Source organism: Prinia subflava, chromosome 5, assembly GCF_021018805.1.
Source record: "Prinia subflava isolate CZ2003 ecotype Zambia chromosome 5, Cam_Psub_1.2, whole genome shotgun sequence".
In the NCBI taxonomy this organism is placed as follows: Eukaryota; Metazoa; Chordata; class Aves; order Passeriformes; family Cisticolidae; genus Prinia; species Prinia subflava.
Window position 1 is genome coordinate 870,651 of NC_086251.1, and position 13,737 is coordinate 884,387.

General features: G+C 43.3%; 1 protein-coding gene across 6 annotated transcripts in view; it reads left to right on the plus strand.

Moving 5' to 3' along the window:
* Window positions 1-13,737, plus strand: part of SHANK2 (SH3 and multiple ankyrin repeat domains 2) — a 278,987-nt gene that overhangs the window by 86,473 nt on the left and 178,777 nt on the right. The window contains exon 2 of one of the 6 annotated variants that reach the window (XM_063397515.1): window positions 13,066-13,143. The exons of the other annotated variants lie outside the window; for them this stretch is intronic. Coding sequence (XP_063253585.1) covers window positions 13,107-13,143 — 37 coding nt within the window. The 5' untranslated portion in view covers window positions 13,066-13,106. The remainder of the gene's footprint in view (window positions 1-13,065; window positions 13,144-13,737) is intronic. 6 annotated transcript variants of the gene reach the window in all.

A 13,737-nucleotide genomic window follows, 5' to 3' on the forward strand; every position in this document is an offset into this window, starting at 1 on the left:
CTGAGAACCTTTGTTGGAGAGCTGGTGGTTGTGGCCCTGAAGTTTATGGATTACCATGAAGTTTTCACCTCTGACAGCCACAGGAAGATTCTCTCAAGTGGCCTGAAAGTCTTGGGTGATTTGTTTGCTTTCTTATTACTCAGTAAATTCAGACATAAATTATCATTGCACCTTCAGACTCCTAAAACAATACCTCTTTCTTCTTTCCATCACTCTCTTCCAGATAATTGTTTAATGATGTGAATTAATAACTCGAATCTGTAATTTTAAATAGGGAAATGATGTTACAAATCCAGGCTTTCTATATAAAATGTGGAATTTTCTTGCTGCAGACGTGCACACATATATAGAGTTAGAAAAGCCTCTGGCTAGCATTTTATTTTCCACATCCATAGGTATAAATCCCTGAGAAAAGCAGTGTAAATTGGGATGTTGGCTTTGGATTACAAACAGCTTCATCTAGGGAACCACGCAGAGAAAGGTATTGCCTGAGGAGGTGAAAATATTTTATTTCCCTGAGAAAACAAAGTGGTTGCTATGGGACAGAAAATGATCTAATGATGGTTTTCACAGAGACATGCAACTGGACAGAATTAGAATATTCAAACCACAGTGGGCAAAAATGTTGGTTTTTCCAGGATATATTTGTGGAAGGTTTTTCTTAATGCAGGTCTGGATAATTTGAAGAAAAATTAAGAAGTGGGTTTCTTTCCATAGGGTACAATTTATTTTCTTTTTCTTTCCAGTCCTCCTACAGTATTCTGCAAATGAAACATATTTATTTAGTCAAACTGCTTTTAAATACATATGGAAAGAATCCCAGTCCTTTTGAGTGCTGAATGATGATGTTTTGAGGGCTCACCAAGGACAAATAATATGAGGGGGGTTTGTGTGTATGGCAATATAATGAAAAATCTAAGCAATGAGTAAAATGAATGAATTTAACTACAATTAAGCACCATGTGATGAAGGGCATAGAAATGCCAGATCTGTGCAGGTAGTTGGTGCCTTATGCTGTAAAAAGGTACATTTTAGAATCTTTGAGGGTTTTTAAACTGGTTTTAAGCCTGTGCTGCAGTGAAGTTTATCTTTCAGAATTCAATTAAATGGACTTAGAAAAGTCCTTCAGTGGTGAATCCAGAAATCAGACGTGAGCCATGTTCCCTTTTGCTCCTTGGTCTGGGAATACACACAACTGTGCTTGCTGGATTTTGCTCTAGCACTGAAGTGCTTTTGTTACTTACATGAATTACTTAGCATTTGTACTCCTCTAAATATTTTAATGTCCTTCCCAGCTTATTAGGGACACTAATTTTTAATGCCTGTAGATTAGTAATGAGTGCCTTCCTAAAAAAATTACTCTGTTCTTGAAGGAAACAAAACCTAGGTTTGTTTTGTAATACTTGTTCCCGTTCCTTACATCACTTTATTCCCCATACTAGCTTAAGGACCTTGGACGTCTTTATTATCCAAAGAAATTTCTGCTGTGGTCATGCCTGAAAATCCCCCTAGCTCTATGTGCCTTGCATGACTGCATACAAAAATTGCTGCTTTAGATCATCCCGCTTTTGGCATGAGTAGCTGAGGGTGTCATCTTGCAGTGTGATCAGCCTGATCCTCCCCAATTCCCTGGGAGTTCCTAGTGTGTAGTGTCAAGCTAGGTAAGTCCTCCTTGTGCTGGTTAAGAGCTTTTCCTCAGTGTGCTGGGTTTGGAAAAGCTCCTGAAGCTCACAGAGCAGGGACAGGGGCCGCTGGCTGTTGGGCACAGTGGTGTTTTCACACACCCTGATGTGTGCCTGTGCCTGTTGGCTCAGAAATGCCCGTCTGTGATTATCACCATCAGTATTAAACTGCTGCCTTGGTTTCATTTCCTATCTCCTTTTCCATTTGTTTTCGTGTTGTTCAAAACTGTTCCCTAATTTTTGAAGCCTCAGATTCCTGTTTAACTATTTCAGCTCTCCCTCACTGTGTCCTTCCTCAGCTCCTTCATTTCTGCAGCAATGGTGTCGTTTTCTACCAGCAGTTTCCTCAACTTTCTGCCCTTTCACTGCCTTTGCATGCAGTTAAATGCTTATGGGGTCCATTCATCACTGCTAACACAGTCCCTGGGCCTTGGGGCTTCTCTTCTCCTCTGCTTTTCTCCTCGGTGTGTTTGCATGTCCTTTCTTTGCAGAGCTCCCTGTTAGTGAGGGTGTTTCTCACCTGGCATTAACAGGGCTGTGTTGGGAGGTTGGTTCTGTCCCTGATTTTAGGCATCACCTGCTCTGGGTCCGTACTGAAAATGCAGAATACTGAGAGGTGTCAAGGTGCAAAAGCCAAGAACATGATCGTGGTTAGGAGACAGCTGCTCCCCCCTCTCCTTTTTCCTGTAGCGGAGAGTGGCAGAAGAAATAAGAAAGATCAATTGCAATTACAAAGGTTTTCCCAAGCCAGAACAGTGCATAGCAACAAAATCCCTGGCAGTTCACCCTTAGAGGAACACAGATGAAGGTTAAAATTGGTCAGGGAGGCTCAGTTAGTGAGATTTGAATCCCAAATCTGCACTGAGGCAGAGTAAGGTGTTGCTAAAGGGAAAGAATCTGGGGTTTGTTCCTGATGTTATTTACCACTCAGCAACACCTATTTGCAGATAAGGCTGTCCACTCCTGGCAGTTTGTGATCAGAAAATCTCCTCTAGTTTCTTGTGGTTATTTCCATTTCCAGGTCCATTTCTCTGGTTCTGGAGCAGTCCTGGCTTGCATCATTCATATGGATCTTTATTTCCTGACTGAAATTCCAGTCCCTTTAGAGTCCAGTGCAAAAAAATTAATCCCCTTTACTGGGGCTAGGATTTAAACATCTGTGCCTTTCCCTTTATTCATTACTTAACCACGTACAGAATGAGAGGTGCCTCTGTCCCAGTGTCAGCACTCTGTGACTCTCACTGGATCCTCACAGCCTTTCCTTTTCATGTCTCCCCTACATAAATGTAAATCACTGCTCACTCCTGCAATCCTCACTGTTTCCTGCATTGCTTTTGGCTGCTGGATGGTTTGATTAATCCCTAAACTGGTGCCTGGTGTTCAGAGCCTGGGTGAGATTTCAGGGGTTGTGCTTCCCTCCCTCCTGCCTCGTGTGCTACTGAGGCACTTCCCTGAGTCAGGGAGCCCTGGAGTGTCTGACAGCAGCAGCCCTTCTTCATCTGCTCCTCTGGAAACTCCTCCAGATGAGCTCCCAGATTTGCTGGAACCACTCGAGTTTAGTGGATTTTCTTCCTGTCTTCCAGTCCTTCCTCCTCCACTTACACTTCATTTCTTGATCTCAGATGTGTCCTGTGAGCTCCCTTTATTTCTTCTCCTTTTCTGCTAATAATTCCTTTGATCTTCCTTCCCAACATAAAGGGAAACATGGTCCTAGCCAGGGGGACTTAGGGTGAGTCACCTCTAAATTTCTTGGCTAAATTCTCGGCCAGGAAAGATATGTTAAAACCCCATGGAAAACTTACTTGAGGGGATTCTGTGGAAGCATCCCTCAGCTTTTCAATTTCCACATATTCTGTTTTACCACCTTCCACCAGTCCTCACCCAGCTGAGGGAATGACTTGAGGCTTTTCCTGACACTCACTGGGAACTTGACACAGGGAATGAGAATAATCTTTATGTTGGTGTCTCCTGTTGTGACAGAGGTGTCCTGTGGACTGTGGTCACTCCTCTCTTGTTTCTAGCAGTGGATCCTCAGAAGCCAGAGCTGCTGGGAATGCCTGCAGGATCGTTCCCAGTGAAACTCTCTGGTGGAGCTGAGGGCTGGGTATTTCCTTTGGTTCAGGTCTCTAGCAAACAAAAAATATTGCAAGTGATTTGAATTCACTTCTGAGCTGGAGCTTCCTAATGTAATATCTGAAATGCAGATTTGATGTCACCCTGGTTTATGTTTTCTGTCCTATCTGGATACACAGTGTATTCTTCATGCTTGTTTTTGTTTATAAAGATGCGTGGCTTATTCCTGAAACTTGTCATGCCTGAATTGTGCCTTGAATTTGTGATCATCTTAATTTAGATGTGCTTCTGTAGATGGCCACGGGCTGGATCCCAGGTGGCTGTGAAGCCAAATGATGCTTCCTCCAATGGAAGTGCTGGTTGGACACGTGGAATAGTCACACACGTGTCACCATGTACAGGTGACACCAAAGTGAGGATGATTCCTCTCCTAAACACTCTCTGCAGCTACTCAGAAACATCAGGAATCTGCAGCTGAGATGCCATGACTTAGTAGAGAGCAACAGAATGCAGTTCCCACATTGATACAGTTCCTCTCCTTCCTCTGATCCCATTCTTTTTTAGGGCTGTGCATTAGCACCATTTGCATCACTTCTTGTCTGGAAGAAAACAGAGTTATTTTGAAACTTGAACACGGAAGTCAAATTTCATTGTAGTAGTCATGATGTCCGGGGGTGGGAGTGCCAAATAATATCCAGAACTCTTCTCTTTTCTTAGTAATGTCTTGGATGTCAGCCATGCATTTTCCACTGAATTAATGAACATCAGATCTATGCCAGGAACATAAGAATAGATGGCACTGCCTCTGAAATAGTTTGTACATAAAATTACTTTTTGATGATGGGTTTAAAGCCTGCACCTTCTTTATTCTTTCAATTTTTCTTATTTACCTGCTCTGACTTACTGACCTATTTAACAACAGTCCTTTTTTGTATTGTTGTTACATAAAATCTAAACCCAGCTGTGAGCACAAAACGGGATCTGCTGGAAGCATCAAGAAACAGGATGGGAAAAGAAGTCTCTCCCCAACATTTTCAAATAGTGTCAAACACACGTGATGTCTTGAAGCAGAAGTAGGGGTAGTGACATCACTTAAATCATTAATCCACCTCAAAACCCCTTCAGTGAGCAAGCTTTCCTTTCTCAATGGGATTCAGCCCTGAGAACATTATCAATGCTGCAAACACCTACATATTTGTACAGAGATAACCCCCTGCTTCGGCGGATACAGGCTTTTTTTATCCTTGCTTAGTTAGACCAGCATGATTCATTAGCAGTTATTTTTGAGATGAAGAAATGTAGGCTACTAATACAATTTAAAATACTGTTATTTTAATGAATAAGTCAGCAATGTTTTAGTTTCTATTTAACACCAAATGTCTAAATGGAGCTAAGGATAGCGAGACAATTATCAGCTTAAATTATTGGGTTTTATCTTTTAAAGATCCTGCTTAATGACTTTGGATAGAGCTTGCAATCCCCAGTTTAGGAGAGAAGATATTTTGGGGGGTGAATGGTTGTGTGTCTCCCATCTTTAGCAGCAAAGACAACTGGAAGTTTGCAGTGGGAGAATCTCTGCTCAGGTAACCCAAATGTGCCTTTTCTCAGAAGTGTTGGTGTGAATGATTTGGTTCTTAGGTCCTTTTTGGAACTGAGATGATGAGAATAAGAGCAGAGGAAGAATTCTTCCAAGTCACTTAGGTAAGAGGGGAATAACTGTGCTGAGGATGATGTGGGGTACCATAATGATGGGTCTCACTAGCTCCACGTTTGAGAAGCAAAATCTACAATCACAGAAAGGCTTTTTGCTCTCTACACTCACAACCCTCACCAGGATCCTCTCCCTAAATTCTCTCCTCACTCCTTGCAGATTCCTGGGCTCCAGGGAGGCTGCAGAGTCAATAATTCAGTTCTCTTGGTGCTTAGTTTCGGGCTTACCAATGCTTCTGCCAGGATAAAAATGGGCTCTGCTGTAAAATGAGAACGAAAGTGGCAATGCAGGTTTTTGTCATTAAATACATCATAAAGTGGCAGTACCTGTGGGAAGCCAGCCAGCAGAGGGAAAAGCTCCCAGAGTTGAAATTCCTTTGCTGACAGCTCGAGCCCAGTTCTGTGTCCTCAGTAAAATGCTGTATCCTTTACTCCATGAAAGGATTCCCCTCAAAGGGCAATAAGCCAGTAAAAATTTACAGTAATGTTGTATTTACTGCTTGATTGTTCCCTCCTCTCTTCACAATCAAACTCTGGGTTATTTCCACTCCTGTTATGCATTTAAATATTGCAACCTCCCATGGATCTTCCTCTTCTGGATGCTGTTTTCTTGTGTCCAGCTCCTCTTCTATCCCCATCCATTTGTCTTGGTTGCCAGTTTTATGTAACTTTGCCATGATGTGGTATCTTCTAGAAATTCTCTCTCCTGGCCTACTCGTACATGCTATTTATTTCCTGTTGAATCTGGGTGGCAGGAAGATTATCCTTAGGGAATTGGTGAGGGAAGCAGTGAAAGGCAACTGTAGCAATGAGAAGGGAAAATGAGATGGAAAAATGGCAGTGAAAGATTTCAGAGTTGGAGAAGAAGGAGGAGCTAGAGCTAAAAGAAAATATTCTGAATTTCTTTCTTTGCTGTTTTCTTACCCTACCTGCCTTGGCTGCCTCACACTCATGCATGAACTTTTACATCTGACCAGTTACATATTTTGGAACTTCTACAAGAGTCCATTTTTTTTTCCCCCACTGAGAGCAATATACACTTTTCAGTTATGAAAATGGTGTTATTCTAAATAAAACTGACATGATCCACCAACACTTTCAGAAGCACAGATGCTTTGTCCCACTATTTACTAAAGAGGTTCACACTTAGATTAAAGCAGTGAAATCAAATCACTGAATAAAGCCTGGAACAACATAATGATTTAAGGAATTCATGGAGAGCTTCTGGTAGGAAGGAAGTTACACCGAGGCAAAACTAGATTGTTTTCTGTACAAACCAGGACATGGATGCACCGTGCAACCTGATATTGGTGAAGTTCTTTTGCTGAGCATTTTGTGTGCTTTCATTTGTCCTTGTTCTCCTCTGCAACAATGGGCTACAACCACAAATTCAAATTCTGCATCCGAGGCCCATCAGTGTCAGCCTTAGCAGAAGAGTCTTTGTTACAGGAGCCACCAGCCATGAAATTCTCTCTCTCAATGACACAGCTTTGTTATTATTTTCTTTTTCCAGCATAAACTCCGTGGGTTGGGATATGCACAGCCCCCTGATGTCGAGCCATGTTTTTTCCCAACTCGGTGTATACATAATGCCAGGAATGAAATTAATTTGTTGTGTACTTCAGTTCTTCTGAGTGCTGCTGCACGAGGACAAGATTTCCCGGCGTGTTATTAGTGGGGAAATTGCACCGTCCTCTCACCAGCTTGTTTAGAGAGCTGAAGAATTTGGAGTGGGATATAATTGTCTTGGATTCCTATTTTCTCTCGTGTTGCTGGAAGTAAAAGAATGCAGCTTCAGGGCTTCACACTTGACTGCTTTCAGTTCAAGTTGATAGTCTGAGCTAAATGGATCCTTCTGTCCAAATACTGTGCAAGTTGTTAATCTCTTGCTTCAATGACACTCGTAAGGAGCTGGTTACTCAGAGTTTGCTGCTGTGTGAAGATGAACCCCTCTGGAGGAGTTCAACTTGCTGATATAAGCCCAGTTCATATTTAAAGAAATCAATTACAGCAAGTAGTTTTGTGTATTATTGACTGCAAATCACCCATTACCTTTTTCTGAGAGAGTTCACAGCAACTTTTTACTTTTTAAAAGATTCTATTTTTCCTTATCTTCGTGGCCAGCAGAGAAAACTCTTTTTTATCAGGGTGCAAAAATGGATGGAGGATAGGCACAAGTATTTAGTGTAGTGATTTGTATTATTCAGAGTAAGAGTGGATGTTACTTTCAACCCAAACACAACAGAAATGAGGGGCCGTGAGTGCTCTGGGAGTATAAAACCTTGAGAAAGCCTTGTCAGAGCTGGCCTTCCCATTCCAGGGAGAATGTCCTCCACCACTAGAACTGCAGAAAATACACAGCTTTATTTGGATAAGTTGCTGCTTTTCTAGCAATGTACCTGTTAGAACGAAAGCCAGCCAGCCATATTTTATTCAGAGTGGCTCCTTGCTTCCACATTGCTGGTAGATTTCAATCATGTTTTTCAATTCCCCTTCAGCTATTGGAGCTATTTCTCTCATTGCTTTTGCTTTTCTCTCTCTCTTCAAGCTGCTACTTGCAAGACATTTCCCTCATTATTGGCCATTGTTTCCTCCTCCATTCCAGCCTTTCACAGAGAATTGGAGGGTTTCATTTCCCCACCTTTTAACCTTCTCTTGTTCTGCACCCCTGACCCAGATTCCTCACACAAAGCCACCTCTCATCCCTGGGGACAGAGGTTTTATTTCTGTTCTCAGGTAAATTCTGATCTGTGTATCTGTATTGCTGCAGGCAGAGCTTCAGATATTTCCAGCTATTGCCACATAATAGAGCCTGGTGATTTTTCTTTTTGAATCTTATTCAAGGTCTTCTGGATCATAATTTCTCCACTTAGTACTTCCAGCCTCTCAGAGGGATGTCAGACATTTGCTCTGACACGTAGCAACTTTGGAAGCAATACTTAGCAATTTTTAAATGTGATCTAACCAGAAGATCCTCTGTCTCTCCCTGATATGTGAGCATCTGAAGGTAAAGCCCTGAGGTGAACTTGTCTCCCTTCTCAGGCACGTGCAGCTCTTTGAATGTTTTCCTTACGTTTCTTCTGTAACCTTAGTGAGGGCTAATTTATAATCACCTGAATATGGCAAAAAGAAAAAAAAAAAAAAGGGGGGGGGACACCGATTTTCACTTTCTGTGATTTTAATTTAATTTAAATTATGTGTGGCAAGTGTGGATTCAACTTGTAAATTCCTTTGGGATGTGCCATCAAACACATAGACCTCCTATGCTTTGAGTAAGTACAGTATAAAATGTTTTCTGCTGGACTCTGTGGCCAGATCTCTCCACCACACAAGAAACTGCCTCTGCTGAAGCCCTCCCCAGAGCTGCACCTGAGCCAGAGCCTTTCCAAGCCCTCGTTGTTGGTTTTCCAGGAGGTTCTGGGAGGGTTCTGGCTCCCTTGGCCCTTGTCACAGCGAGCGCAGCCCGGAACGGCGCTGCCGGGTGACGGAAGGGCTGTCTGGCACACGGCTGTGCAACTCCCACTGCTATTTTCTGCCTTCTTTTCTAATTGATAACTCCTGCCATCTGTTCCTGAGCCATCCCTCTGCTGTCCTTGCCCACACGCAGTCTCCTGCCCCTGTTCCACCCTGGAGCTCAGGCTGAGTGCCCCAAGGCTAAGCCGAGAGCTGGTGGATACCAGGCGTGGCTGGGTGCTAAGATGCTGCTGACAGAGACACAGCATCAGGTCAGCCCAGGCTGGGCTCTCCCAGCAGCATCTCAGAGGGCTCAGATGCTTCTCTCTGTGCTGCTTTGACTGCAGTTCCCTCAGCAAACTCCTCAGATTTTTTAAAATTCAGAATAATAAAAATAAACCCCAAACCCTTTGCTTTGGAAAATCCGTTCAGTCGTTGCTCTGAGGTGGAGTCCTTTTGAATCTGTCACATCTGCCTGGGTTCATGAGCACCTTTTGGATTTCTGGAATAAGTCAGTAACCTAGAAGCAGTGTAGCAGCCAAGGTTGTTGTTGGGTTTTTTTTTCCCCCAAGAGCCTTTATGTTCTTTTCAGTCTATATTTGAATCTCTCTTTTCTTGTCTAACTCTCCGTTTGGTGGCTTAGCATATGGGAAGCCTGTTTTATAGTGCAGAGAAATGCATTTCTACATGCTAAGGACTGAATTTTTAACAAGAGCTTAGATGTATGTACCAGCTAGAGGGATTTTTCTGACAGGAGCTCCAAAATGGACAAAATCAAGAAAGAAGAAATCATGGCAATCATAGCTGTGGTCGACCATTATCTAAGAAACTTTGGACCTTCAAGGTATGATGGAGGAATGATTAAATAAGAACTTTGGGCATCTAAGTGCCTAAAAATAAGTCCTCAAAAATGTAAGTCACTGATTTTGCATCCATTTCTAATGGGGGTTCTGGATTTAAACACCCATAAAAATTGGTGTTACAAATGCCCAAGAAATGCTCATCAAAATGAACCTGAGACCTCGTGTTTTGGTTTCTGTTTAAGGTGGCCTTTTCCTCTCAGAGACATCTCCATGTGGAGCTCCCACACGTTTTTCTGAACACCTACCAAAGGAGCAGGGAAATGGGGCTTCACCTCACCTCTGTTTAGAAGGGCCCTCATGATTTTTACATTAAGGTTGCTAATAGCTTGTGGGTTTTATTATGCTTGGGCAGAGGCACAGTCAAATTATTAAGTTTTTTTGTCCTGAGGTGATAATACTGAGGCTACAGTTGTGAGGCAGAAAATCTTTCAGGAAGGAGAGGAAGCTGCTGGAATATTTTCTTTTTTTAATTTCCCAGCACCGAAGAATTTGGAACTTGTGTTCAAATAAACAAATTCTAATAAGCTATTAGTGAAAATGAGAGAAGCTCCAAAACTGCAGCTGCAAGTGTTCGCTGACTTCCTTGATTGTCACATTTTCCCATTGTACAATAGTGGTTATTGCAGGAGGCTCTGCCTCGTAGGAAGAAATTATATTTCCTGCGTTGGGGGAAAGACAGACAGTTAAATGGAATAAAATGATCACTCATCAGCTGATCTCTCTGATGGTGTAGGTCTGAAAGAGTTCCCACCATTTCCACAGAACTTAATAATTTCAAGTGACTTTCATATTTTGGATGTTTTTATAACACTGATTAGAAACCTCCAGATGATGAAATGTTACAGCTCCGGCAAGAATCTAATAAAAATCCCCCCTGGGATTGATTTTGATTGACTCCAGTTGCCTGTCTGTTTTTATTTTACTGTATATGAACAGACAGGAATGAGCAGGATTGAGTTAACCCTTCCCTGGCCTAATTCCTGTCCTTGAGGGCCTGGGCTGTCACTGCTTTCCACCCCTGACCCCCAGGGAAAGGAAAAAGCAGTTTAAGGGTTCCACTACCTCTCACAGTTCCTTTGTGTTTTGTGGCTCCAAATATAATCAAGGGCTTGTGTGAAGATAGGAGAAAATGGAACCCACACAGGGCAATAACTGAAATTAGTGGCACAGCCCTGGTGGAGCAGTTCTTGTTCTGGAAATTATATTGATTCTTCTGTGGGGCTAATTAATGCACATCTTTATAAGTTAATGAATAAGAGTTCAAAGTTGTTCTTTAGGAAGCCTTGCATCTATTAGAATTCAAGAGGAAGGTTTTTTTTTCCCGTCAGATAAAGATGTTTAATGCTGCCCATGTGCTGTGTCCATTTCCTCTGGTGAGAGTTCCACCTGCTGAGGATAGTTGCTTTCAAAAGTAAATTGAACTAAAATGTGAAATGATATTAGGGAAATATTCTTTTCTTTGTAAATTAAACAACGGGGTGTTAAATTAAATTTAAACTGTTCAATTTATTTATGCTTAGTAATTCTTTTCAGTGAGATTACTATGCACACAGACATTAAATCCATTAAAGCAATTTGTTTTCTGTCTTTCTTGATGCAGTTTTCTCGGTAAGAAACCCCTTGATTTTCCAAATAGATGCATTAGTGATCAGTGGAGAAACCTGAAATGGAATAAACATTTATTACCTGTTATACAGTTTATATTATTAGAAGGCAATTTTTTGATGTAGCTTACTCTTTTTTTTTTTTTTTTTAGACCGTGAATTGCCTATCCTTTGGAATCTTTGTGTCTTAGATTTGAGTAGATCTGCTTAAAATTTTTGTGATTTTTAGCACCTCCCCCTCCTTCCTATGTGCCTGTTTCAGTTATTTGCTCTTCCTCTGGAAGCATGTTTGCCCTGGCCATCATAGTTACCCCTGGGTTTCTTTTGTGTTTCAGAATTAGCACTTTCCAAACTTCTCTGGTTACATCTTGTGTTTCCTGGCATCTGCACTGAATTTACCAAACGAGCTTGGTCAAATTTTTTCGGTGTTCTTACTCTGTGCAAAAAGAAATTCTCTTTTATTCCAGTGTGATGGGAGGGGAGAGGAGAATAACTGTGTTTGTATCATCCCCTCTGTTTCAAACTGGAATATAGAACATAGATAAGAGATTCCGTGTAGCGGCACCTTTGGCTCCATCCTTGACGTGGTCATTGTGTGAGGCTTGGAGCGATCTCTGCTTCTCCTCAGGCAGAAAGGAAGAAATATGGAAAAGGGAATAAACAGCAAAAAGTGAAGAGCAGAGGGGAAACAGGAAATAGGAAAAAGGAAATAAATAGCCGCAAGTGAGTAAACAGCAACACAAAACGAATAGCAACAAGCGCACGAAGGGTGGGATGCTCTGTGCAAGTTGCGAGCGAAGGGCAGGTCCCGGCAGCTCCCGGCCGTGCCCGGCCCGGCCCCGGGGGCTCCGCCGTGCCCAGCCCGGCCCGGGGGGCTCCGCCGTGCCCGGCCCGGCCCGGGGGGCTCCGCCGTGCCCAGCCCGGCCCGGGGGGCTCCGCCGGGCCCGGCCCGGCCCCGGGGGTCTCTCCCGGGCCCGGCCCGGCCCGGGGGGCTCTGCCGTGCCCAGCCCGGCCCGGGGGGCTCCGCCGTGCCCGGCCCGGCCCGGGGGGCTCCGCCGTGCCCGGCCCCGGGGGGCTCCGCCGTGCCCGGCCCCGGGGGGCTCCGCCGTGCCCGGCCCCGGGGGGCTCCGCCGTGCCCGGCCCCGGGGGGCTCCGCCGTGCCCAGCCCGGCCCCGGGGGTCTCTCCCGTGCCCGGCCCTGCCGCTCCGGTGCCTCTCCCTGCCGGCGAAGGGCATTTCTGCCCCCGGGGCGCTCCCGCACCGGGCGGGCTGGGAGCGGGAGCTGTCTGCTCTGCGGGGCTGTGGCGGCGGCGGGTTCACATGACTAATGCTGCCACAGAGAGCAGGAGCGCTTTTTTTTCCCTCTCTCTCTCTTCTTCTTCCTTTTTTTTTTTTTTTTTTTTTTTTTTTTTTTTTTGAGCAGCTCCAGTCTGTGCACAGTTGGCTCCCAGCTGACAGACAGAATGTGGGGTGGGCTTTGTCACCAGAACGCTGGGTACTGCATGCCCAGCTATGCTCGCAATTCCACAGTGCCCAGAAACCTGCTGCTTATGTCAGGGTGCAGCCAGCCTGAACACATAGAAATTGGGTAGCTTGATTGTTGTTGTTTTTTTAAAATTATTATTTTTAAATTTTTTATTTTTTTTATATTATTTTTTTTGCCTCTTTCTTCCCTGCAAAGGTTATATAATGAGGGGATTGCTGCTAAAGTAAAAAGGGAAAATGAAGTCTTTGTTAAATGCCTTCACAAAGAAAGAAGGTAAGCGATGAAAGCAGAGCACTTTGATGTTTCAGACTGGTGTTTTCTTGTGTACCTTTAATATAATGGGCTTAGTGACTCTATAATTAATCAGTTCCTGCGATTTCTTTTTCACATTTATTTGATGTTATTCCATGTAGGCAAGTGGTTATTAAAGCTGGATGTGACTTTATTCCTTTTAGGATTTTCTCTGAAGAATCAAGTAGTTATAAAAATGTTTTTGCTCCCTGAGAAATGCGTTTGGAGACACGGGAGCATTTTCCTAGGTGTATTTTGTCAGTGAATGGTGCTGAATTGCCCCTTCAGATGTATGAAGTGCCAGGAATAGAATTCAGAGAGCTGGAGGAAGGATTATGTGGTACTTTCAAGTATGCTTTTAGGGATGATAAATTTAAACTTTCGGGGCATGGAATTAGTTTAGGCGTTTTCATATCGTTTGATATCAAGTGTTTTTTCCCAAACAAGTTTTGCCACAGTTATTCTTGCAGTTCTGAAACGTCGTGAAATATTAGGGAAAAGCAGAGTCCAACAGGGACTAAAGCAGGGACATTTGCATTTCATAATTTTGTGTTGTAGTTCTGTTTTTTAATTGTG